At 51.5% G+C, this 24,502-nt stretch overlaps 10 protein-coding genes and 2 non-coding genes across 12 annotated transcripts; 7 read left to right on the top strand and 5 right to left on the bottom strand.

The window, feature by feature from the left end:
- Positions 1–248: 248 nt before the first annotated feature.
- On the top strand, positions 249–1,557 carry CONPUDRAFT_58140 (uncharacterized protein; the record flags this gene model as incomplete). Its single annotated transcript, XM_007771544.1, has 2 exons — positions 249–823; positions 1,383–1,557. 2 exons carry the CDS (start codon positions 249–251, stop codon positions 1,555–1,557), a joined length of 750 nt encoding a protein of 249 aa, XP_007769734.1.
- A 57-nt stretch (positions 1,558–1,614) lies between these two features.
- On the bottom strand, positions 1,615–2,576 carry CONPUDRAFT_74099 (uncharacterized protein; the record flags this gene model as incomplete). The annotated part of the gene is made up of 2 exons (XM_007771636.1): positions 1,615–1,638; positions 1,701–2,576. The coding sequence occupies 2 exons, from the start codon at positions 2,574–2,576 to the stop codon at positions 1,615–1,617; spliced, it is 900 nt and encodes a 299-aa protein (XP_007769826.1).
- A 437-nt stretch (positions 2,577–3,013) lies between these two features.
- Positions 3,014–6,178, top strand: CONPUDRAFT_74098 (uncharacterized protein; the record flags this gene model as incomplete). Its single annotated transcript, XM_007771635.1, has 6 exons — positions 3,014–3,904; positions 4,148–5,140; positions 5,321–5,377; positions 5,474–5,483; positions 5,549–5,565; positions 6,002–6,178. 6 exons carry the CDS (start codon positions 3,014–3,016, stop codon positions 6,176–6,178), a joined length of 2,145 nt encoding a protein of 714 aa, XP_007769825.1.
- A 1,628-nt stretch (positions 6,179–7,806) lies between these two features.
- On the top strand, positions 7,807–8,998 carry CONPUDRAFT_155138 (terpenoid synthase; the record flags this gene model as incomplete). Its single annotated transcript, XM_007771909.1, has 4 exons — positions 7,807–7,939; positions 7,996–8,209; positions 8,272–8,554; positions 8,609–8,998. 4 exons carry the CDS (start codon positions 7,807–7,809, stop codon positions 8,996–8,998), a joined length of 1,020 nt encoding a protein of 339 aa, XP_007770099.1.
- Positions 8,999–10,715: 1,717 nt separating this feature from the next.
- CONPUDRAFT_91047 (glycoside hydrolase family 31 protein) lies at positions 10,716–13,772 on the bottom strand (the record flags this gene model as incomplete). Its single annotated transcript, XM_007771908.1, has 15 exons — positions 10,716–10,836; positions 10,886–10,997; positions 11,053–11,227; positions 11,283–11,324; positions 11,560–11,610; positions 11,666–12,024; positions 12,087–12,116; positions 12,171–12,236; positions 12,284–12,559; positions 12,613–12,747; positions 12,800–12,858; positions 12,910–12,970; positions 13,025–13,067; positions 13,121–13,594; positions 13,653–13,772. 15 exons carry the CDS (start codon positions 13,770–13,772, stop codon positions 10,716–10,718), a joined length of 2,124 nt encoding a protein of 707 aa, XP_007770098.1.
- A 742-nt stretch (positions 13,773–14,514) lies between these two features.
- CONPUDRAFT_16626 (uncharacterized protein) lies at positions 14,515–14,932 on the top strand (the record flags this gene model as incomplete). The annotated part of the gene is made up of 2 exons (XM_007771504.1): positions 14,515–14,572; positions 14,649–14,932. Coding segments are annotated over 2 exons (342 nt in total), but the record flags the coding sequence as incomplete, so codon positions are not given.
- A 422-nt stretch (positions 14,933–15,354) lies between these two features.
- Positions 15,355–15,706, bottom strand: CONPUDRAFT_57919 (uncharacterized protein; the record flags this gene model as incomplete). Its single annotated transcript, XM_007771530.1, has 2 exons — positions 15,355–15,510; positions 15,572–15,706. 2 exons carry the CDS (start codon positions 15,704–15,706, stop codon positions 15,355–15,357), a joined length of 291 nt encoding a protein of 96 aa, XP_007769720.1.
- Positions 15,707–16,213: 507 nt separating this feature from the next.
- CONPUDRAFT_155134 (FMN-dependent alpha-hydroxy acid dehydrogenase) lies at positions 16,214–18,066 on the top strand (the record flags this gene model as incomplete). Its single annotated transcript, XM_007771907.1, has 10 exons — positions 16,214–16,304; positions 16,371–16,491; positions 16,550–16,617; positions 16,682–16,803; positions 16,855–17,028; positions 17,083–17,195; positions 17,255–17,420; positions 17,484–17,667; positions 17,735–17,895; positions 17,947–18,066. The coding sequence occupies 10 exons, from the start codon at positions 16,214–16,216 to the stop codon at positions 18,064–18,066; spliced, it is 1,320 nt and encodes a 439-aa protein (XP_007770097.1).
- A 330-nt stretch (positions 18,067–18,396) lies between these two features.
- On the bottom strand, positions 18,397–20,077 carry CONPUDRAFT_144914 (uncharacterized protein; the record flags this gene model as incomplete). The annotated part of the gene is made up of 2 exons (XM_007771906.1): positions 18,397–19,779; positions 19,856–20,077. The coding sequence occupies 2 exons, from the start codon at positions 20,075–20,077 to the stop codon at positions 18,397–18,399; spliced, it is 1,605 nt and encodes a 534-aa protein (XP_007770096.1).
- A 959-nt stretch (positions 20,078–21,036) lies between these two features.
- On the top strand, positions 21,037–23,206 carry CONPUDRAFT_137983 (short-chain dehydrogenase). Its single transcript, XM_007771905.1, has 7 exons — positions 21,037–21,136; positions 21,220–21,412; positions 21,465–21,557; positions 21,613–21,895; positions 21,959–22,167; positions 22,227–22,850; positions 22,933–23,206. Exons 1-6 carry the CDS (start codon positions 21,115–21,117, stop codon positions 22,342–22,344), a joined length of 918 nt encoding a protein of 305 aa, XP_007770095.1. The 5' UTR covers positions 21,037–21,114; the 3' UTR covers positions 22,345–22,850; positions 22,933–23,206.
- A 130-nt stretch (positions 23,207–23,336) lies between these two features.
- CONPUDRAFT_t73 lies at positions 23,337–23,420 on the top strand. The gene has a single exon. It is a non-coding gene; the product is annotated as a tRNA-Ala (tRNA).
- Positions 23,421–23,814: 394 nt separating this feature from the next.
- Positions 23,815–23,898, bottom strand: CONPUDRAFT_t70. Its single transcript has one exon. It is a non-coding gene; the product is annotated as a tRNA-Ala (tRNA).
- Positions 23,899–24,502: the final 604 nt, after the last annotated feature.

The raw sequence follows: 24,502 nt of genomic DNA, 5'->3' as shown, positions 1-24,502 counted from the left end.
GTGGCGAGGCTCAACGTTCATCTTTGAATGCGGTGATGTGAAATTTTGCTCTTTCAAAGTATCACGTTTTCGATCACTCTTCTTATCAGCTACAGTTCGTGTAATGGATCGTGAAGATGAACGTAAGCCTAGACGCTCACACTGTGCACCCAATCATACTGTTATCGGTCTGCTGACGTTCATAGGGGTTGAAGGTGAAGACTTGAAGTCACGGCTGCCTCAACACTCCGTCCTCTGTTATGCCCACCATGGACTCCCCCCGCACAGCCAACGCACCCTTTGATGCTACCGACACCGATATTGTTCTTCGTACTTCCGACAATGTCGACTTCCACGTCTTCAAAATCATTCTGTCTCTAGCTTCTCCCGTGTTCAAAGACATGTTTACCATTCCTCAACCATCGTCTCACTCTGACGTCGTCCATATCTCAGAGGATAGCTCCACCATCGAGATACTACTGCTTTTCTGCTATCCGGTAGTGAACCCCTTAATCAAAGACTTGGAGGAGGCCGGTCACCTCCTAGAGGCTGCGAGAAAGTATGACATCGCCGCTGTATCTTCCTCAGTGAAAACCAACATCATTTCCATGCTCGACGACAACAACGCTGTCAGTGTCTACGGCTTCGCTTGTCAGCACAATTGGCAAGCCGAAGCCCAGGCTGCGGCCTTCCGTACACTTCAGTTGATCACTCCCGGCCATACTGGCGTTTCTCTCAGCGCTGAAGACCTCAACATGATGACAACGGCAGACTATCACAGATTGCTCGTTTATCATGACAGGTGCGGAAAAGAAGCTGCAAATCTAGGCAAACAACTAGATTGGTGCGAAAAACTTGGCTATCGTCCGCCCACCTTCTGTTCATGTATGAAACCGAGGCAAGCTAGGAGTACGGGCGCATGCGCTGATTTCTATTTCTATTCCTTGAAGGATGAGGCACCTGACTGGTGGATCACCCTATTCGGGGAAATCGGAGAAGAGCTGAGGATGGTGCCCACCGATAACACAGTCCTTCGTAGCAAACATACGGCACTCTCCATGTGGAATGTCAAGGACAGACACCCGCCTTGTCAAAAATGCCACGATTATGTCAAGAATGGAGGTCTTTCCGAGTTCATATGCGCTTTTGCCAAACAGGTCAAACACGTTACTAGCCAGGTACGCACACTTGATCAATAACTCCTTTAAAGCGTGTTCAGGACTCAATTAAATCCGGCAGGTGAAGCTCGATCTCCATTCCTGAAGCGGATCGTTGTCGAAAGTGGTGGATGCTCACGTCTTTTGGGTTATTTTCTATGTATGGAGAGGCGTGTGTGGGACGTGTATTCTCAGTGGGTGATAGTTTCAGTCAAGTCTACATATAATTAATCCCGAATGTGACAGTTGTAAATGTCTCGCACCGAACGCGAGACCCTACCATTTACTGCAATATAGCAGAATGCAGAGTTATGACACCGGACATTACAAACGAGTAGGTTTTATAGCTAAGAATGTACATATCAAAACAGCGACAGCGCATCACCAGGTTAACAGTAGGCCTGGATGTAAACGATTATGAAAATGCTAACATGTCGCCTCATTTTACACGTTCGTTCAAACACGAACGCGGTGAGAGTCAATCTTTGAATTCAAGCGGAACCTTGCAAGATAGCCCGATATTGAGTCATCCAAAGTGAACAGAGGACATGTTCTAAAACGTACCTTTTCAACTTCATCCCGCACCAGACTACCGATTCCGTCCACCAGCTCTCGCAGCGTTGTTCCGTTCTCAATCTCGCGACTGCATGTATTGCAACCGCGCAGCTTTTCAACCGCATCTTTGAGATGAACAGATTGCGCCGCTGTTGCAGGTGACGGTCTGCGCCTAAGTTCATCCGCGATGTTGGGAAGGACATCGAATATCGGTAACAGACGTGAAGGAACACCTTCATCATCAATGACATCGGCGCAGTCACAAAACGGCAACCGACAGACAGCCATTCCGACTAGGCTCCAGTTGTCTTTGTTGGAAACACCAGCGGCGACCTCGCCACATTTGAAGTGGTACCTCAACAGACGATGGTACGTTGGGATGTTGATCAACGCGAGTTCGTCAACTTCAACTACAGGGCGCCCGAGAGAGGGGATGTTTAGCGCTTGAAGGGCAGCAGCTTTAGCTTCTGCCTCCAAACCGCAGTGACATGCCACACAATAAACCCCAATGGGGTTCGTCTCCAAAAAGCGAGGTGAGACGAGCTGAGTTGAGACCTCTTGAATTGCAGCCTCAAAGTCGTATTTGGTCGCCGTTAGGAGCATAATGCGGACGTCTTCCAAACTCTCGATGGTGGGCGGAACAGCAGGGTAGAAGAAAAGGAGCAACGGCTCAAGCACCGCGCTGTTTTCTGAAATCGTTACCACAGGCGTCTCGGGAGTGGAAGGGAGGGTAGGTTGAGGTAAACTCAGCATGTCCTTGAACACAGGGGACGCAAGTGAAAGGACCGCCCTGAAGACGCGGAAGTCAACGCCATCGGATGTTCTGAGGATGAAATCAGCGCCAGGATCGTCAAAGGGAGTGTTAGCTATGTGAGCAGAAGACATGGGGCACAGGCAACGTCACTAACGCGGAGCAAGCGTTGTGGAGCGCGACGGGCCGAAGACAGACGGGTCGGCAAGCGCCGAATCATGCCAAGCAGCACCCGCCACTTCCCCTTTGCACTGAGATGATTTGATCCAGCTTGCCTCCCTCGTACTTTTTGTGACAGTCTCTAAGCACTCTAGCGCTCTCCGGACACTTCCCCAAATTTCAACCATGGTCTCGCATGTATTTTACTCTCGCCCTGGCAAGCAATCCCGACGCTCTCTACACTCGCTCTGAAAGCCATAAGAAGGCATTCGACTTCATCGCTCTGCGTATCTTCAGACTACCATGTCGAGCAGTGTGATCCCCCTCTGCTGAGCCAACTTGAAACCCTATCTACACCCCCCTCTCCTGCACGTTTCCGAAACGAATGCATGACCCTCTAATCGTCCCAGTCATGTCGACAACGTTTACTTCCAACGTTCCATTCAACGATGCGACCAAAGCAGACGTAGTCATTCACACCTCCGACGATGTGGACTTCTTTGTTTACAAGAACATCATGTCGCTCGCCTCTCCCGTCTTCAAAGACACGTTTGGACTCCCGCAGCCTTCTTCGCCCCCCTGTTCCCCGGACGGCGTTCCCAGTGTCACTATTTCTGAGAGTAGCGCCATTCTAAAGCCCTTGCTCCTCATCTGCTACCCTCTTCCTTCACCTTCCATTGACACTCTCAACGACGCCCATCTTATCCTGGAGGCAGCTACGAAGTACGACATGACATGTGTCACTCACTTTGTCATGCACAGCCTCTTGGACGGACCCTTTCTGGTCGACGAACCCGTGGCGCTATACTGCCTCGCGTGCCACTTCGGGCTCGAGGAACTGGCTAGGGGAGCAGCTTCTTCCAGCCTTCGCATCATCTCACTGGGGCGTCCCAGCCTCGAAGTCAGGGAGTTGCGCTTAATCAGGGGGAGCGAATATGATAGCCTGCTGCGCTATCATCTCACGTGCGGGATAGCAGCTGCATCTGTCGCGAACGGAGACTTGAGGTGGCTGAAGGGGTTTGATAACTGTCAAAGACATTGTTGTGGGAGAGCCTATCGGACACAAGCAAGCGGGGTGGATAAGGCGTTTGATGCATGGCTTCTCAGCATGATGGAGAGGATCGCCGGCGAGCTGAAGGAAACTCCCGCCACGTCGACTATCACCGACTCGAGACAGTTCGACGTTGCGTTGAAACAGGTAGCGACGGCAAATTGTCAATACTGCCTCGCATTTTTTACTGGAGGTAAAATCGCCAAGCTCAAAGACATGTTTCGTCAGAAAGTCGAGGATGAGGTGAAAAAGGTGTGATATTTTCTCGTTAAACGTATGATCGGCATGGACTAATCTAAGTATTTTTGAAGGTTAAGCTTGAGTTCACGTCCACTTAACGCATTCACGGTCGGGTTACTGCTTATTCTGCGAGTGGTGTGCAATGTACATTTTACTTATTGCAGCACTGGTGTATCACTTGTCTCGATAGGAAACGTTACGACCTAGTAGTAGGGGTTCCTACATCAATTCCATTCATCTACCCTCCTCTGAGAGGGGTGTATGGCCAATCACGGATATCTTGAGCTGGAAATAAATGCTAGAGCGTCATACTCGGTCAAGTTACCCCTATACTGTCTGCTCAATCCTCCCATCATGAGCTCTCCGCATATCGACAACGCACCCTTTGATGCAACCGATGCTGACATCGTTCTTCGCACCTCTGATAATGTAGATTTCCATGTGTTCAAAGCAATTCTGTCGCTGGCTTCTCCCGTGTTCAAAGACATGTTCACCATCCCTCAACCCCCCTCTTCATCTGACGTTGTTTCCATCTCCGAGAACAGCATCATCACAAGGAAGCTGCTGCTTTTCTGTTATCCCGGCCCGAATCCCCCTATCTCTCATGTAGAGGAGGCATGTCTCCTCATGAAAGCTGCCAACAAGTATGACATCGCGTTTGTATCCGAGGCGGTGGAGGCGCATATCACTTCATCACCCTTATCGGGAGAAGAGGATTTCAAACTGTATTGTCTTGCCTGCCATAACGGATGGGAGTCCTTGGCACAAATCGCTGCGCTTCGCACCCTGAACATCCCCTCGTTTGGCGATCCTACAGTCTTGCATAACCCGGCTGATCTGGAACTCATAACAGCAGCAGCGTATCAGAGGCTCCTGGTGTATCATGCAAAGTGCAGGGAAGTGGCCAAAAACGTGGGATTGGGGCACCTAACCTGGGCTTCGGAGGCCAAATGTTGGATTCCACTAGTCTGCTGTGGATCGACCACCCGGCGTGTCATAAAGAATTCAACCGATGGTTCCCCAATCCTGGGTTCAGTTAGCATATGGTGGAGTGACGCGATAAATTCTGTTGGAAAGGAGCTCTCCCAGAGGCCGGTTCTCACTACAGTCACAACAAGCAATGATTTTTCCCTCGCTATTTTGCGCAGACAGTACAGCTGCCTGGAGTGCGAAGGTCATATCAAAGGAGGTGAGCTCCAGAAAACAGTTGCCGTCTTTGCCGAAGAAGTGAAGAGGGTTACATCCGCGGTAGGTCCTAGAGTCTCCTTCTGCTGTTGACTCACAGTGACTGTTTTCTCTCTTTCGAAAGGTTACGCTCGAGTTCAAGTTTTGATTTATACTGTTGATGCATCTAGAGGCCATCCCTATTTCTGTCATAGGCAGTTATGATCTCTAGCTATTCCATGTAGTTCTCCGTGCGCTTTTTAGTATATAGTATTCAAGGTCGTAGCTCGGATTCCTGTGTTGTGGCACGAGAGGAAGCAAGTGAGCGCTTGGCTTGCAATTCGATTGGCGTTACAGAGTTCATATTCCTACACTCGCTCGAGTACTGTCTTCCGATCTCATGCTCTTTTTCTACAGAACAATCAAGGTAAGCTCAAACTTAGTTATCGCTCGCACCACTATCTCCTGAGATATGCTTGCCCTCGTTGATAGTTGAGAATGGGACCTACGTGCGTATGAATTAACATCTGTCTCGGTAAGAGAGTGGTAGTGCTGAGCTTTGTTCTACTCGAATATATCGGCTTCATGATCCTGACGCTCATTGGAGTGTTTGTGCCCTTGATGATGGCATCACCTGCGTCCATGTGCAGTACGGATGGCGCGTGCGCCGTTGTAGACAGGCGACCCTAGGTTGGTCTACTGAGTTCTATAATCTCTGGTCGTTATTGCGCTCGGATCCGTTGATCATGCTGCTCTTTCCCATGATATTATTTGCTAATAATTATTTTCACACGTGGCGTGCGTTCTCGTCCTCTTCTATTGGCACGGCGGCGTGCGGCACTAGTACTGACACTCCGTTTCCCACCGCGACCGTTCGCAGAATTTAACGACTACAATGCAGCCCTGTTCAACGTTCAACACCCGTGCGCGCACTGACTTTCGCAGATTATCGAGTCCCTACTCATCGGCTATTTCGTGCTCGACCGACATCGTCTGCGAAAGCGTGTTCGCGCATCTGCAGAGCTGGGGAGTAATCCTGTTATTGCCATTTGCGGTGCATACTTGGGCATATTTCCATCAGACGTAATCCCCACTTTCAGCGATGGGCTTATCTCGCCATAACTATAGGAACTACAGAAAATATACCCGAGAGTCCGTTGGCGCCAATGCGCAGAAGATGGTCACCTACGACCATGAATAACCGGCGCACGTCTGGCTAATGGTATTCTATGGGCTGCTTGGCACGATGTGGTAGACATTCGTTATGTGGCACATCGGCATAATGAGTAACTATGCACACAAGATAGGCATATTCACGGGTTCCGTAAATCTCGAGTTTGCTTGTCATCTTGTATACACTGCTGACAGTCGATGCGGTATATCATCCGATCCAGTCTGTTGGTGTTGCAATAGCATAGAGGTGGGACGCTTTTCGCACTCCGTGAGTGCTATGACCGAGAAATATCCTTAAAATGGGTCTAAAATGTGCATCCTCAGATACATGAGTGTGCTCATCTTCACCTGGTGCGTGGTGGTGATGGGTCTGGTACTCGCGTGTCAAATATTGCACGACTTTTGATGATGGGACCCTGTGAGCCGTCGTAGGTTCTCGTACCCCTTACAACAATTACTCATGTGGCCGCAGGCTGCGGCATGATGGGGCCGGAGCGCAAGACGTTATGGAAGAAATGGTCATTACCAAGTAATTACCAAGGGCTCACCTCCCCAATTAGAAGGGTTCTTCCCCTAGTGGGTGGCAAGCATCGGCCGGATCCATGCCACTGATGTATCAAATTTATATTTTGAGGGTCAGAGAGTTCAAACGTTCAGGATCAAGTATCAACCGATGTACTTACTAGGATGTACCCAAATCTACGGTGACTTTTCCTTTTAATCTGTACTGGGCGGGGGAGGAAGCTAGGATGGGATAAACTCCATCCTAACCAGTCTCACAAGAAACATTCATTCGACATCGGCTATAGAACCCCAGTATGGAGACTGGTTTGGGAATATCATGAGATGTGCTTAAAGTCTCTTGATTATATCATAGGAGGTTAAATGCAAAAATCATACTCTGGACCTTCTACCTCGCTTGTTCAAACGTTCACTACCAGGGCCCGAAGTAACTCCTGCTATGTCATTTACTACAGTAATAGAGAGACCGGATCGGAAACAGTTATCATTGACGATTTAAAGCGGCTTTGCGATAAAGCCACTGTAACAAATGTATCACAAAGAACTGGAAGGGATGATGGTGCGCTCATCACGGCGTATCGTCAATCACGTTGGTGATTGGCGCCATCCTAGTTTGTGAAGAATTTGTTTCGGATGCTGCATCTCACAGACACGTACTACAATCCCACTAGGTTAAATCGACTGTTGACACGTACGTGTATTATGTGTCATATATGAGAAAGAGGGACGAGGGACGAGGAGGGGATGTTCACGCATCGGCTACTCACGTTGTGTAACCTGCGTGCTCACATTACCTCACGGAAAATGCAGCTCTCCAGCAAGAGCGGACAGCAAATTAGCTGCCGAATTTTTGAGGAGTTGGGACTACCGTAATAGTAGCAAGCCCAATTGTCGACCACGATGGAGTCGCATCTGAAATGGAAGGCGGAATAGTATAAAGGTGTGCAAGGGCGCGAGATTATAAATGCATCACCCAAAATCCCCTTCAAGCAGCATATCCCGTTTATCGGAAGCATCGGACTCGACCCGGGATGATAATTACAATACCCAACACTATGACCGCCTGGCCTTGGCCTAGACGGGTCAGCCCGCATCTCGAGAAAGTCGGAAAAGAAGCAACAGAGTGGCTCCACAGCCTCGCGCCTTTTAACCCCAAGTCGCTGGCTGCATTCAACAAGTGCAACTTTTGTACGTCTCTCGATTGTAATAAGATGTTCTGCTTCAACTCACAGGCGAGTTCATAGGTCTTCTGGCGGCGCTATCGTACCCGCAGCTTGATGAATCTCATTTCCGGACGGCATGCGATCTCATCTTTTTCTTCTTCGTTGTGGACGAATACACAGACGTCGGAAGCGCACCGGTTGTGCAAGAACTTGTGAATGTTATGATGAACGCTTTTGAACATCCGCATGAGCCAAGGCCAGAGGGAGAGTCTATTCTGGGAGAGCTGTCGCGGCAGTGAGCACGGTGTTTCGCGTGAAAATATAGAAAAGGTCTGACTGACTATGATTTCATTGTAGGTTCTGGGCGCGAGCGATAAAGATTATAACACCTGAAGCGCAGCGCCACTTCATGGACAGTGTTACGCAGTACCTCAAGAGCGTTGTCACGCAGGCTGCAGACAGAGACGCCAATGTCTGCAGAAATATTCACGAGTACCTGCTTGTACGGCGGGAAACTGTTGGCGTCCGCGTAGCTTTCACACCAGCTGAGGCGCCATTGAGCATACCCGACGACATATTCTTCCATCCTTCCCTTCAGGCGTTGTCAGATTGCGTTATAGAGCTTGTCATCATCGACAATGTAAGACCATCCACTTTCGTTCGTTATCGCGACTGATATCTAGGGAACTTACAGGATATAGTATCATACAACCGTGAGCAGACGACTGGCGATGAGAACCACAACCTCATCACCGTGGTCCGTCGCGAGCTCGGATGTAGCCTAGACGACGCATTTGTCTGGGCAGCAAGATATCACGCTGAGATACAGGAGCGTTTTCACTCTCGCATGGGGAGCTTACCATCATGGGGGCCTCGGATGGATGATGAGGTGAAACAGTATGTAGAAGGTATGGCGTATTGGGTGCGGGGCAACCATGCTTGGAGCTACGAGGGACAGAGGTACTTTGGATCGAGAGGAGTCGAGATTCAAAAAACGCGGAAAGTTCCGCTTCTCGACAAGGTCGACAAATCAGGATCGACGGCGAAGGAGCAGGAGGTCATGGTAGACGTGATGTATTTCTGAGCCGTTTTCTTGAGGGGTTATGGAATTTGCGCCTAGAGCCTGTATGTGTTCTTGACGAAGACAATCTGATAAGATATATATCGATATCGCTGCAGCGACTTAGCCAAGGAGGGGGTGTCGATGAAGCAAGGCACAACTTACAAAGCAATAAAAGCGTGGAAAACGAGCAAGGGGCTTAGATTAAGGGCAGGCAAGGACGCGTCACGAACCTCCCGGCTATCTCCGGATTCACAACTGCACAGCGACGCGCTTTGTTTGTTCATCGGTCACCACTCTCGCGGGCACTTGCCGTACTCTGTCAGAGCCTGCGTTAAACGCACCATGGCCCGAGATTTCCTCCATCGTCCCCTCGCTACACTGCCTCCCAAGCTCTCTCGTAACAATTTCGTATGCCAAAGCACAATATTTTCGACAGGATACGATGCTCATCGTATGAATGACACTGTCCTGGGGTGGGCATGTCGCAGCTCTGCCTTGGGGCACCACACAGCGGAAGATTTGGAAGGGGAGAAAAAATGACGGAGCTGGACGAGAGGATGGATGTCGTCTGGAAACCTAAGTCGGTCAAGTGCCCTCAGCTGAATGAACGACCAACGCGACGGTGGACGATGAGACACCCACTTTTCCAGAAGCTGTCAAAGCCACTCATGCTCGAGCCCTCATCATCGCACTCGTAATAATTATGGTGGTCAGACAAATCGCTCCACCGAACTCAAATTTGAGTTGAGTCTTCCACGGGTGACCGAGATCTCCGAAAATCATTCTAAAGTTCAGGAAGGCTTTCGACGCTTGTATTCAACACTTCCACCTTCTCACCTGCTTCTATTTTTTACGCCCATAGGAAATTTACAAAGTCTCAGCTCATCCAAGAAGTTTAGGATCGAAAATTCTATCTAGTATCGAGACCATGTCATCTTTTCGATATTACACTACCTTGCAAGGCGTAAGAATCACGCCGTCTTCATACTACCTCCGGAAATGATGGCTCAAGGCGGTGGTTTGGTTTCCACAAACCACCATTGAATGATTACACCGGCGGGTGGAGACGAATTCCTCAATGCGGCAAGGTGAACGGTAGTCTCCTCGGTTTTGTAGCTCGGAGGTAGGCGACGTCTCACCCCAATCTCACCCTGACATCAGTGTACACAGCCTCCCCATTCGATTATAAAGAGACAACATCACGCTGAGTAGCATGTAACTTAGCAACTCCAGACAACCTGCTCAACATCGCCAACAAATACCTTCTATAACTATGCGCACGTTTACTCCCGCACTCGCCATTGCAGTCGCTTCCATTGTGTTCAGCGGCCTCGCTGCTGCAACACCTACTCCCCTCGAGGACGCGGCTCTTGCATACAAAGTGACCGGCTGTGCTAGCAACTCCAACATCAAGGTTCCCGACTACTGCACCGACGGTCCTATTGCAGGGTGCAGCTGCAGCAACGAGGGTACCTACACGTGCAACAACATTGGAGAGATTCAGTTCTGTGAGTCTCTGGGCTGTCACTGCGAGAAAGCGTGAAGGTAAGTGAGAGATTTTCGAATGGAACCCCGATGCTGGTTTGCTGAATATCTTGGTGCCCACGCAGACTTTTCCATGAAGTAAACTCACGATGTGATCAGTTCCACTGCCGTTGTACATATTTTATTTATCGGTGCATACAAAGTCTATACATACCGGACGGATACATTTTGCCATGGATGTCATTGATACGCACTAAAACACGCTGCCTGAGAAGATATCGGATTTGCTACCCAAATAGAACACTGGTATTTCGTCCAGCGGAGCGTTGACAGTGACTGTGTTACCACCCTGGCCATAGTCCGTGTCGGTCCACCTATTCCGAGTCAGCATCTCGATTATGCGAATGAGTAAGGTCAGCCCACCAGTGGACCCACGAGAAGTTCTGAGAGATCATCGACTCAGTGAGTCGAGGTAGATATACCTCCTTTGTAGTAGCGTTCTGAATGCCGACAGGCGACACCAATAGACGCGGGCCTATCAAGCGTTAGTTCTGTTGTCATATCCAATATGGGTCGAATGCGGAGCTCACCAAACATGTACTGCTGAGTGACGAGTGGGTTGTTGACAGAGGTTGCTTGCACAACGAAGGGGTCCGATAAAGAGAAGTCATAATAGAGAGCGCGCATAATGGTTCTTCCAGAGTACTGCAGCTGCTGGAACAGCGCCCTCACATAGGGGACAAGCTGGTAGCGCAGGTCGATATACTGTTGCAGTCATCGTGAGAAGGGTAGATTTGCCACGATGCAGGAGTCAGCTTACCTTCTTGATAATGACGAAGTTTTCCTCGCCGTAGGACCAGGGCTGAACCGTGATGAAGAAAGGAGACACATAATATTACATAGAGCATACCTCATTCGGACAGTTGTTGGCACTGAATGGAGTTGAAGGCGACGTAATGTTACACACACGGGATCTATGGGCATCCATGAGCAAAGTCGGCGCCAATGATTCTGATGTACGACCTACCCATGGACTCGAGTCTATCTCGGAATGTACATATCAGTGATAAGATGTCCTAAAAGCACGCTTTACTCACATATGGAAGGAAAACGCCCATGCCAAACCATCTCACGAATAATTCCTTACCCTGTGGAAAAAGAATCAGCCAAATGAACTAACTTCATGTAGGATCAGTAGCTTACGTAGTCGGTATCGATATCCAACCCCGTAAACCCACCAATATCAAGCGTCCACGACGATATCCCAGACGCGGCAACCGATACCGAGCTAGTGATCTGCTGGAGGAGAACAGGGAACTCGGATAGCGTATCGCCGCTCCACAGGTACGAGCAGTATCTCTGCCCGCCGGCGAACGTGCTCCTGGTGAGCGACATGTAGTCGCATGACGCCGACGTAATGGGCTGGCCGGTCAGATTGTGCAAGCCCTCGTTGATGGCCGCCTGGTGGAGCCAGGGGTACATCTTCCCGGCGCCTTCTTGGGTCCCGATGAAATACTGGGCGGAGGCCCTTTCATAGGGAATGAGGTTGATGGTCTGACCATCTGGAGTGGAGATGCTCGTAAGCAGCCCGCGGGGGACAAGAAGTTTTTTTGCATATGCGTACTGTTTTCCCAGGCTTCACCGAGAGTACCACCTGGAAAGTCGACATATCAGAATGAGCCGTAAATTCTCGATGAACGCTCGTTACCATCAGCCTGATCAATCCAGAAGTTATGGATGCCCTTCGAGAAATAGCTCTCGTTCAGCTGTTTCCCTAGGGAACGTCAGGACTCATGAAACCGAAGAAACACGCGAACGCACAGAGGAACTCTCGAGAGGCCGGGTTCGTAGAGTCAATAAGGCGCGTGTAGACCCCCGCGAACGAATCCGTGACACCCGTTCCATCGCGGGTGGTGGCCAGCAAGCCTTGCTCCTGGAGAGCGATGTAGTTGTCAGACAGATCTTCGACGCTGGGCCATAGTGACACCATCATCTCCGCTCCGGTCATGTTCTTCACGAATGAGGCCATCTCTGCGGGATCGGACCAGTACTCCGGGTCGAACGCCCAGTCGCCCTGGTACTTCCAGTTGAAAAAGTCTGGAGTAACGTCAGACATGCGTTGTCACCATCGAATAAACCACGTGACGGACCGACGACGATCATGGACACGTTCACCTGCCTGTCGTGGAACTCTTGGGCGAGGTCCATGACTTGAGTCTGATTCCAGTATCGGAGCTTTGACTGCTGATAGCCAAGGATGAAGTCCGGTGGGGTGGGTTGACGTCCTGAAGAATGAGTAAGAAAGGTTGTGATCCAAAGAGCACAACGCAGACTCGCCCGTGACAGCAGTATACTGCTCCTGAAGGGTGTCATAGTCGCCAGGCTCTGCCGTCGTACTGCGAACGTCAATGATGCAGTCGAGTTCAGTTTGTAACGAATCAACCCACATCCAGTAGTCGACAGCTGTCGCCTCGCTGCTGATGAAACGTGTCCGAATGGGACTGAATTCTGCGTCACGTCAGCAAACCAACAAGGATAGAGTAGCTGAATATATGCGCATACCCATTCTACCCTGACTGGGCATATTGAAAAACTGCAAATACCCCTGCACGACACAGTCATTAGCGATAAACTGGGTCAACTGTTTGATGGACCTGCCTTGTTCGACATGTACACCGGAATAGGCACAAACGAGTTAAAGTTGATGAGGTCAATACTCTGCCCCTTCTTATTGACAGACGTATCCTTGCAACATGCCTGCTGCCCCATCCCATAAAACTGCTCGTCCGCATCGCTCGTGAAGGAGAACTGCGCCTGGAAGCTCGGCGACTTGTATTCCTGGACGTAGTACCGCGAGTACAGCGCCTTGTCGTCCGTGAACTCCTGCGTCAGGAGCGAGAGCGAGCCGTTCGTCTCGGCGCGGTAGAACGAGATGACGCCGAGGTTGACCTGCACGATGAGGTTGCCGTTCTGGAACGAGGCGTTGCCCTGGTACCCAATGAGCTGGTCGTACGCGAGCCCCTGGTTCCCGCCGGGGCCTTCGAGCGGCGGGTCGAGGAGGGCGGAAAGTTCGTTCCCCGAGGGGTCGCGCATGAGACTTGCGCGTACTCGGATGCCATTGTTTCCGAAGGGCTTACCACTGTCGTGTGAGGGCGGTCGATCAAACCTCGCAAAGACATGCAGTACTTACTTGGATGTAGACGCGCTCGAAGCCATTCTGCAGTTTGATACCAGTAGAGTTGGAGGACGTGCTCGGCCACGCGCTGATCGCAGTGGCCAAGGTGAGCAGGGCTGCCAAAACCGACAGCATCTTCCGCAGGTGCAGATGCCGGGAATTATGAGCCTGAGCGAGTCGAGCGTCTCCACTCTTGTAGGAGAAGCGATCGATGAGCGGCTATGGCGGACCGTGTCGTGGAAGTAGCTGCTCAACACGTGCATGCAACTTGTGATATCAGATTGGATACAAACAGCTCTGCCATCCCACAGATGAGCGAGGAAGGTCAGGAGGGCAAGAGATCAATAGGACTTACTCGAGGGTCAGGGCAGATTTGGAGTCGAGGATGCTTCATGTCGCGCAAATAACGCGTAAGTCCGAGTGTCCGTGGGTTCGTCAATAAAAAGGCTCCAAACGCATCGGCCAGATGACCGCAGGACCAGAAGGTGAAGGCATCTTGACCATCTTAACTTGGCTCGGGAGAACGTTCAAGCTACGGCCCACACCTCATGGCTGCTTCATGCTCTGGTGCATATGAGCGCGCATCCCAAATCGTCAACCATTCAATCCTGCGATTCGCGGCTTCAAAACTGGCTGGGGGCGATGCATGCAGCAGGGCGTATTGTGAATAAGATTACTGTCAGAGCGAGCAAACGCGAAAGGTGATTTGAGCGCGAGAGAGGAGAGGCGATTGAAACTCAGCGACGCGACGCGGGCCGACAATCTGTGAAGTCTTCCCTCAAATCTTGTGCCAGTACGCACCAACACCAACACTTCCCTTCCGCCTTCCAAATTCACTGACGTCGTCAAAATGAGCCAACCTAACTTGCACACCGGCGAAACATACTCAGACAAGGCATACCGCAAGTTCAAGGAGAACCCGCTCGTGCCCGTTGGTCCGTCGTCCGCCTTCACTATTTGCAACTACGTCATGCTGACCGTTGACCCTCTCCTACCCTTCCCCCTCTACAGGAGCATTAGCGACATGCGGGGCACTTATCATGGCCACAGTCAAGATGCGCAAGGGTGACTCACGCTCGTTCAACCACTGGCTGCGCGCTCGTGTCGCCGCACAGGCCCTCACCGTCGCCTTCGTCTGCGCCGGCGCGTGGTCGCTCTCGAAAGAGCGTGACCCGGAATCGTCCAAGACGCGCCAGCTGGATGAGATTGCTGTACACCGGGAGGAGAGGATAGCGCGGGAGCGATCGGAGTTCGAGGGGCGGCTAAAGGAGGCTACGCAGGCGTACGAGAGCGAGCGCGCGAGCGCGCCTGCTGTTGGGCACCCCAATGCGTCATCGGCTGGGACGGAAGGGCGGAAGCCAAACTCGAGTTGGTGGTCATGGGGCAAGTAGAGCGTTTAGCTGTCGGTCTGAAGGTATTGTAGACATTGCTGTTCGTCCCGTTTGTTTCAAGCACTCTTCTCATATATGTATTTGCGGACAAGACGAAAGCACCCCTCACACGCTTCGCATTATAGCAACGTATTGCAGGCATCCATTGAAACATACTCATGCTAAATTGCACATTGACTGTTCACAATCTACGACAAATGACATATGCACATCTCAGGCATGGTATGACATGCGTATCAGATCCGAAACCATCATTAAGGCATCCCTACTTTCCCAGTTACCGTCATGTTAAAAGGAAAGAAGGAAGGGGGCGAACTGCCAATCCATTAAGTATCTCCCCGCTCCCGCACTTCGCTCTGAGTTTCCACCGCAAGCTTCCCACCGCCGTAAATCTGGTTCACGATAGCGCAGCGTTTGAGGACCGCAAGGTCCTTCTCTGCTTGCGTAAAGAGTGATGTCTGTTTGAGAAAATCGTGTTCATGCTAAGATATGTCCGTCGTAAGCCTTCGTAGACCGCTGAGCAGTGTGGTGTAGAGTGCGCACCTCGAGGGTACGGAAAGTGTCCTCTGTTCTCTGCACAAAGTAATTGCGGAAGTTGTATGATGAGAACGACTTGGCGGCAGCGAGAGTGTTCGAGTAGAGGTGTCTGATGGCCTGCTTAGTTGGTGCTGTGGCCATTGTTGTGAGAGTAGTCGACAAAGAGGGGATGGAGTTGGTGGACGGAACACACAAGGAACACACGGAGGTTTCGGTGACGCGGCGGAGACGGCACGGCCGAAGCTTCCGCTTATGTAAGCGTCCTCCATATGGAAAGCCTGCCATGGCTTAGTCAACCCCGCCGTGTCGGCCGGCTCGCCGTCGAGCAGACGGAGTTCCCCACTCCCCTCACTCCTTCAGCGACCCCGTCGGACGAAATAGTATATGGCAAGACGGGATACACTACGCGACGGACCAGCACACCTCCTATACGCGGGTCACCGCAACATGAATTTCGACAAATTTCTTTGGATTTTCTGCTTGTACGGTGTCCCGTGCACCACTTTTGGGACCATGATTCCAACATGAACACTCCATGACGTAGTGGTCGACGAACCTATTTATGCAGGACAGAAAATTTGGCGAAGAGGCAACATACCAGCACCAGCTACACTGCTAGATAACACACTCTGATCTTAACGAGAACGCATGGATCCCACCAACAAACCCCAGGGACTTTCTCCCCACTACTCGCTCTACCAGCGTGAGGTCTTTCGTGAGGGTGGCGAGCATGGCAAACGTATGTTCTACCAATGAGTCGCGTGTTTCACATCTCCAACGATATTCCCTTCTCTCCTTTCGTTAGTTCCACACTTCTCTGTACACCCAGAGGAACTGGCCGAGTCGACCAAGAAGAAGTTGAACGACCGCTCCTACTTCTACGCGAACTCGAATGCTGGGCTAGGATGGACGGACAGAGCAAACAGGTACGACTTACATCTGAACCTTTGAGCCAAGCACTGAGGCGGCTTTATGTCTCCTTAGGGAAGCGTTTTATAGGTGGAGAATCATCCCCCGCATGCTCGTCGATACGAACACCAGGGACTTGACCAGTGCGTTCTGAGGCTATTTTGCCTTGCGACGTCCAAGGACGTAAGCTAACCTTATCAAACCTAGCCTCCATCTTCGGCCATAAGATTCCGGCTCCCATCATGTTTGCCCCTATCGGCATCAACAAATTGTACTACCCCACCGGCGAACTCGTGCCCGCGAAGATTGCTGGTGAACTTGGTCTGCCCGTGAGCATGCCGGTCTCTGACCTTCCCTTACGTGGCTCACACTTTCAATAGTACTGCCTATCTACAGCGTCCTCTCAACCCATCGAGGCTGTCGCTGAGGCGAACGACGCAGGGGCTGCCGTCAAGAACGAGAGCAACTCCGTTCACTCCTATGACGGACCGAACGGGGGAAACGCCCAGTCGCCCCGCTTCTTCCAGTTGTACATGGGTCACGATGATGAGATTGTGCGTAATCGTGATGTCTCTGCTTCATACAATCATTAACCAGCGCAACCCCAGACTATCAGCCTACTTGAGCGCGCTTGGAAGAGCGGATTCGACGTCTGCATGCTCACCGTGGACACGTGGCAGCTCGGATGGAGGCCGACGGACATCAACATTGCCAACTACGCGTAAGTTGGCCTTCTTCCTTGTGATCTCAGTATCACTCATCAGACCGTGAAATTTGCAGGTTCTACTACCCGGGTCAGGTCGGAAACGAGCTCGGCACGAGCGACCCCGTCTTCATGAAGAAGCACGGCGAAGAGCTCAAGCAAGACTCTGGCAAGTGGATTGACTCCTCGGTCTGGCACGGCAAGGCGCATACATGGGAGAAAATGCCATGGCTCATCCAGACCGTATGTTCCCCTTTCTCCCTTTCTTGTCATTCGCTATGCTCACAGTTGTCTGGCGTGGTTCAGTGGAAGCGTATCTCGGGCGGCCGCCCGTTCGTCATCAAGGGTATCCAGAACGCCCAGGATGCGCTGAAGGCTTATGAGGTCGGCTGCGAGGGCATCGTGGTGACGAACCACGCGGGCCGCCAGGTCGATGGTGCTGTAGGCAGTCTTGAGATGCTGCCCGAGATCGCGGACGCTGTTGGGGATAGTGAGTGCTTCCTTCCGCTCACTTTCTTTTGACGCCAATGCTAATGCTGATGTTGCAATGCAACCAGAGATGACCATCATCTTCGACTCGGGCATTCGCACGGGCTCGGACGTGTTCAAGGCGCTCGCGCTCGGCGCGCACGTTGTCGAGGTCGGGCGGCTGTTCGTCTGGGGCATGGCCCACGAGGGCGAGGCTGGGTGCAGACATGTCATGAAGTCGTTGCTCGCGGTGAGCATTCTTTTCATTCACAATATAGCCGTCAAGCTGATGATGTGGCAGGATTTGGACATCACGATGACCGTGGCTGGGTACCAGTCCGCCAAGGATCTCGACCGCAGCGCGCTAAGGTACAACCAGAGCGGGATTCCACCTGCGGCGGTGGATCATGCGAGACTTTGAGGTTCAAGGCCATGCTTATGGCTCTTACAATCTGCGTCGGATTGCCTAACTCAACTAGATGTTATGACTTGAAATGCGATTGAATGATATCTTTTCTTGCTAGAGTGGATCATCAGATAGAAACACGATGGTTCTTAGCGGCGGAGTCTCATTCATCTTGAAAAGTTTGGGTTCCGTCAGTAAGCATCAAATCAAGGAGTCACAACACTGCTTTTCACTACGCGAGCATAAGTTTCGGTCAGGGTGAACACCTCTGAGTTTGCTCTGCAGTCGCAATGCTCAGGAACAACAAGCATCTTGTCATGGTAAACAAGCCGCGGACTCGCCAAACTAGAACAGCCCTTCAGAGAGCTGGTATCCCAAGATACCGAAAACCTGACCCCACTGCTTCCCAAACTTTCTAGCCTTGACGCGGAACCCGCCGTACCAGACAAGTCTCCGAACGTGTTCAGCCACCTCGGCGACATTATCTCCCACGATCGAATCAAGCATGTTCCAAGACCTAAGAGAGTGCCGAAGGGGTTCAGCAGGGATGGTGCCACTCCCGGTGCCACTGCGCGCGTCAATCTCGAGTCCGAGCGTTTTGAGCCCGGGCAGACGCTTGAGCAACTCAAACAATCCTTTCAGTGTGATCTGGGAAGGCACCACGAAGCCTCGGTTGACGTTGAAGACCAGCTCCTCTAACTTCGGCCACGCGTTTGCCAGCTCGATGATGTCGTTGTCGCCAAGAACCACTGTACGGTTCAGATCGATGTACACCTTCTCGATGCGGTGTAAGCGGAGTGCGGGGCGCAGGCTGCTGATGGTCATCTCGAAGCCGGGGCCGCTCTGCGCGTCCATTTTGACTTGACTGCCTCCGAAGTCCTCTACGACGGTGAGGCTGTCGGCTTTGTCCGGGCTGAAGTGGCGGGATACGCTTGCGAACAGTTTGCTGAGGTCCGATGCTCCGCCCACTTCGTACGTGCAGAAGTATATGTTTGTCGAAGACATGGTCCCGCCGAGTGCATCGAGAAAGTCCGCGCTTTCGGAGAACACGCCGTTCAAGGAGAAGTTCCACAGATTTGGGAAGATAGCGCCCTGGAGACCAATATCCGGAGTCACTGCGCTTCCAATCGGCAAGTTCAACCATATTTCTTCCAGATGGGGTGTTAGCGCAATATGAGCCAGAGCGTCGGCATCGAGTGGCGGGACGTCAAGAAGTGTGAGGTAGTTCCAAGCTTTGATCGAGCGGGACACCAAAGGTCGCAGCTCGTTAGGGTCGCAGTCGTGCATCCATTTGAAGACATTCATCAGCGGCGAGCGCTCGCCGAGCTCGCCGATGACCTCGATGGACTTGACTCGTTCTTGTAATGTCAGGTCGTTCCATACTCGCGCACGAGGCCACACGCCGTCGAAGTTATTAAATCCGTTCTCCATGGAGCCCAAGTCAAGGACCTTCAGAGACGGTCCGGCCAGAGTGCGAAGGATTGAGAACGAGCGCGGTTCTGGGCTCTGCCACTCGAGGTGCTGCAGCTTTGGGAAGACTGGATCGGGGGTGAGAGGGCTGGACAGTGCTCGCAGCGCTTTCTCAGAGACAATGAGCCATGTGCGATTTCCGTCGTCGTAGTGTAGCTCCTCTGCCGAAAGATCTGGCTGAATGGCCACTACACGGCGCGAGAATTTCTTCAGCATCGTCCAGTCAGCGAGGGTCAGCGGCCGACGGAAGTCGTATATCTAATTAATCGAGTGCATTATGTCAGTAGATGTTTGGGACATATGCCACTCGCAGATAAAAGTCAGTGGCACGTACATATGTCGGATGCTGGCAGTCTCTGTAGGACTTGCGTTTGACGAGATCGGCGGGGAAGACTGTCAGTAACGGCACCAAGCTTGGAAGTATCGACCAAAGCGCATCCAGCGCAGGCTCGGAGAGAATACGACACGTCCTGGCAAGAGAAGCAAGGTCTGGGTACGCCTCCACTTCGTTCGCTATGAGACTGGCAATTTCCTGGATGCGCAGGGCTCGGTGCATGGCCGCGGGTGGGCTACGAGGACGAGTGGCACAAGGTCGAGGCGCCAGCTCAAGCCTAAAAGCGATTATAGCCTAGACAGAACAATGCTCATTTTAGCGACGCTTGGAATTTCGTCTCACGATCCTCTGGTGCCACCCAGACCGACTGGACACCCCTAAGCTAATCGGACTTATTGTTCTTGATGACAGTCTCCACGAGGCTTGCACGAGGCTCGACAAAAAGTGCCTAGAAGTATCAGTAAATTCCAGGGCTGTATACAACTTTCAAATTTGGACATATCTTCGATGGGTCAGCTTTCGATAACACTTTCGAGAGAGCTGATGAGGTTTGTTAGTGTCCAAGGACAAGATAACACGCAAGATCGGAAAACTGGACGCCTCGGGGCTTGGCCACTCGAGAACGTTGAGACTAGGGAAGATTGTTTCGGAGGTGGGTGGATGTGCCAGTGCTAGCTCATTTAACACGTTCTCTGATGCGAAGAACCAGCCACAAACGTTGTTATACGGCTCGAAGGGCCATTCGTGCGACAACTCGTATTTATGAGCGCGACGGCAAGATTGTGTGAAACCTCGCACTTACTCACGGAGGGTCCTTGGATCCGGAGTCTCGGGAGGGCAGCTTTACTCCAAGACCATCCGAAAGAGCTAGTATGAGAAGTGGTACATTGCTCGGGATCACCGACCAAAGCGAGTCTAGGGCAGTGGGATAGGAGATGACACGTCATGTTCGGGCAAAAGCGGCGACATCCGCGTAGTCATTCACAGCTTCTATGATGATGTGGACAATTTCTTCAAAGCACTCAAACTGCTACATAGGACAGTCATTATTGCTGCAGTGCCGCGCCGACGTTGTCCCGATCCGTGTGCACGTGTTCCAGCGCTTAACATCGGCCCGGCTCCGGCTCCCCCACGGCGTCCGTCGACTGCGATGAGGAAATCGATAGACGAGCCAGGACCGCCGGCCATGACCGTAGGAGGCCGTGCGGTCCGACGTGCAGAGGCATCATCAGACCCATGGATAGGCCCGGAGTCCTATCATGGGCCAGGCCATAAAACCAGGTAAGCGTCCCACCTTCTCGCCCTTTCGCTCTTCCTCCTATCTCACCTTTCTCCTATTGTTCGTTTGTCTCGTTTATCTTCAGCCATGACCACGCTAGCATCATTCGACCTCTCCAATAACGTCGCACTCGTCACGGGCGGCGGTAGCGGCATTGGCAAGATGATCGCGACCGGGCTTGCTGATGCTGGTGCGCGCGTGTATATCACTAGCCGGAATACCGATGGTCGTCTGGAGGAAACCACGAATGAGTACAAGGGGAAAGGGCAGATCATTCCGTGAGTACTTGGAGATTGTTCTACTGTATGCGCCCGCTGATCGTTCTCGCAGTATAAGCATGGATGTCACCGACAAAGATAGCATCACGAAAGTGAAGCACGAGCTCGAGAGACGCGAGGGGAAGCTACACATTCTCGTCAACAAGTACGTGTCTCATTCCTCTCGTTCTCTGTATGATGTTCCAACTCCCGACTCATAGCGCCGGCGCGTCGGGACCTCAGTCGGACTTCCTCAACCAGCCAACACCTCGCGCTCAGCACTCTGCTTCTTTTCTGGGGCCCGCTCTGTTTGCTGCTGAGAGTTTCGAGGAATGGTCCTATGTTTACTCGATCAACACTTTCTCCCTATACTTCGTCACTGTCGCCTTCCTAGACCTATTGGATAAAGGTACGAAGGACCTGGAGGCCCGTGGCCAGCTGCACAGCGCGAGCGTGATCAACATCACCAGCATCAGTGGGCAGATCAAGCTGGCTCAGCGTCACGTACGTCCTGGCAGAATTGTTGGATTCCATGGCTTACCCTTGTGCCTCGACCCTTTAACATAGTTTGGTTACAACTCTTCAAAAGCTGCCGCGTCGCATCTCACAAAGATGCTCTCAACTGAATTCGCAGTGAAGGGCATCCGCGTGCGCGTGAATGCTATCTCTCCTGGCGTATACGAGTCTCGCATGACACACGACACGATCGCTGGCCGCGCAGCCACCGATGCTGTCGGTATGGGTATTGAGAGCATCCCAGAGGGCCGCCCTGGAACGTATGTGTCACCCTTTCATTGTTCCGGAGGTTTACTTACTCAACGGCGACAAATCGCAGTGGCGAGGAGATGGCAGGTACAGCAGTATACCTCGCCAGCTCCGCTGCCGGATACATGAATGGCCAGGAGCTGATCATTGACGGAGGTTACCTGGCTGTGAACCCGTCTCGGGTCTAGAAACGGCAATGGAGGAGATACGCGAATGACATGTCCTCGCGCTGGAGAAGACTTTGAGATTTGTATTCTTTTGGTGTAGCACAAACCCACTATACGAAATATACCAGCAGCGTAACAGTAACACGCTCTAGGCGTACTAGCATAGTGAACTCTTTCTGACCTCATATCGTCGAGCTCGGTAGAAGGGGAGATCATTGAGGATAGCGTTATGCCTGAGAGTCTCGTCATAAGACATCATAGACCGCCAGTGCCGTCTGCATCATCCCACCTGTGTATGTCGGTCAACTTCTCCTAGAGGTCGAACGTCCGGCGTGTCCCATCTACGAGCTATCAAACACCTGGCGTTCGCAGGTTTGTCTTCATCGTCCCATGCCCCGTCATCGATGCATCAACCTCCGTGCAAAGTCGAGATAAAGACGATCTCGTCAGAGTCCTTCAGCTCGTACTCCGCCTCTCCCTCGAGCTCCCAGTCCGTATCGTTCACAAGGACCAAGATCCCTGGACGCCTACATATTTAAAAAGCACCAAAACAGTTAGATCGCGGCGAAGGGGCATCATCAAGAGCCATTAAAACAACTAAAAACGCACACAGTCCCGTTCTCCATGAACAGATCCGCTCGCTCCTTGAGCAGCTTGTCGCGCAGATAATGCATCAGGAACGCGACGTCCGCCGGCTTGCTCTCCGTCGACGCGCCCGATAGCAATGACAGCGATTCGTCCGAGGTCGAGTTGTCTTTCGGCACGGTTGCGGGGACGGCGACCTTGTGTTTGCGGACGTTGGAGAAGAGGAGCTCGAGGCCGCCGCTGAATTCGACGTTGATAGAGATCGTTGATGTGGTCATGCTGATGGGTTTGTGACGATGGGAGGGGCGCCAAGAAACATGTACGGTGAGATTCAGGAGAGAGAGACAGGAAAATATAAGATCTTGGGAGCGATAGACGCCCATGGCCCGTGCGGCGTCATATTGGGCCCGAATTTATAGACTTTCATAGGGCATATGGTGTAGCTGGTTATCACATCCGCTTAGCATGGTGTTGAATGCGGGGGGTCTCCGGTTCGAGTCCGGATTTGTCCACATTTTTGCGCCTCTTCCTTACGAAACAAACATAATTATAAGCTCGAAAGTTATAAGCCGCCGCCAAGGTCTAGCCGTGACAAATCTTGTGAAACTAGTTCCCCTCTACTGTATATGGGGGAACGCATTGCCACACTGATCAGCGCATCTTCAGCGCGCTCATCATTCCTATCAATCTATCGTAATCATGGCCCTTTACGGCACATTGATGTGGCTCACTGCTTGAAAACAATTGCACGGCGTTGCTGGGGCGAGATTTGAAATCAATAAAAATACCACACACTGGTTGGATCACTAACTCTGTAGATTGTGCGCTGCATATTCTACGGTAGCAAGCACTAACGTCCATATTTTCAACATTACTGAGCAAGTGAGCTGTAACACTGCAAAAATGTGGACAAATCCGGACTCGAACCGGAGACCCCCCGCATTCAACACCATGCTAAGCGGATGTGATAACCAGCTACACCATATGCCCGATAAGATCGGGATTACTTTGAGCATATTTTGATTTTGTGAAGAACGTCAACTTCAAAACTCAATACTTATTTTTACGGTGTCCCTATATACCCGTGCAGCTTTTAATTTTCCCTAGCTTGCTGTCGTAATACTTGGGGCATAAAAGAAGAGGTTATTGGTAGGAAAAGGCGTAGTCTAAGCTATGAAGGCGACGAACTCATATGCTTGACATTAGCAACATGTCTAGGTACTGTGTTTTTTGAAGACTGAACGTCTGGATCGAAGGGTCAATTATTGAACATGAGTGATAACATCAAGTAACGTCCTTGATCCTCCTATACATACACACTCCCGCTTATGCCCCAAAGGGCCATTGTTTTCACGTTTCTCCTCCTAGGCCCGGAACCCTAGTCTAACACCTAGTCAGTAGTACTCCACATGTCTACCATAGGGCGAGGCCCTGAAAGACATATAAACCTTTGATTTTTTTTAAAAAAAAAACGTCCTTGAGTACAGTCGAGAGAGATGAATCCAGAAAAATACAGTCATAAATTGCGGTATTGGGTCTGCCAAGGGAGACTAACAATACCTTTGCACGCGCAGCGCCCGGCCCTGAATATTTG

This window comes from Coniophora puteana (genome assembly GCF_000271625.1).
Source record: "Coniophora puteana RWD-64-598 SS2 unplaced genomic scaffold CONPUscaffold_8, whole genome shotgun sequence".
Lineage (NCBI taxonomy): Eukaryota > Fungi > Basidiomycota > Agaricomycetes > Boletales > Coniophoraceae > Coniophora > Coniophora puteana.
Note: the sequence above shows the minus strand (reverse complement) of the source record. Positions and strands in the feature narration are given on the sequence as shown.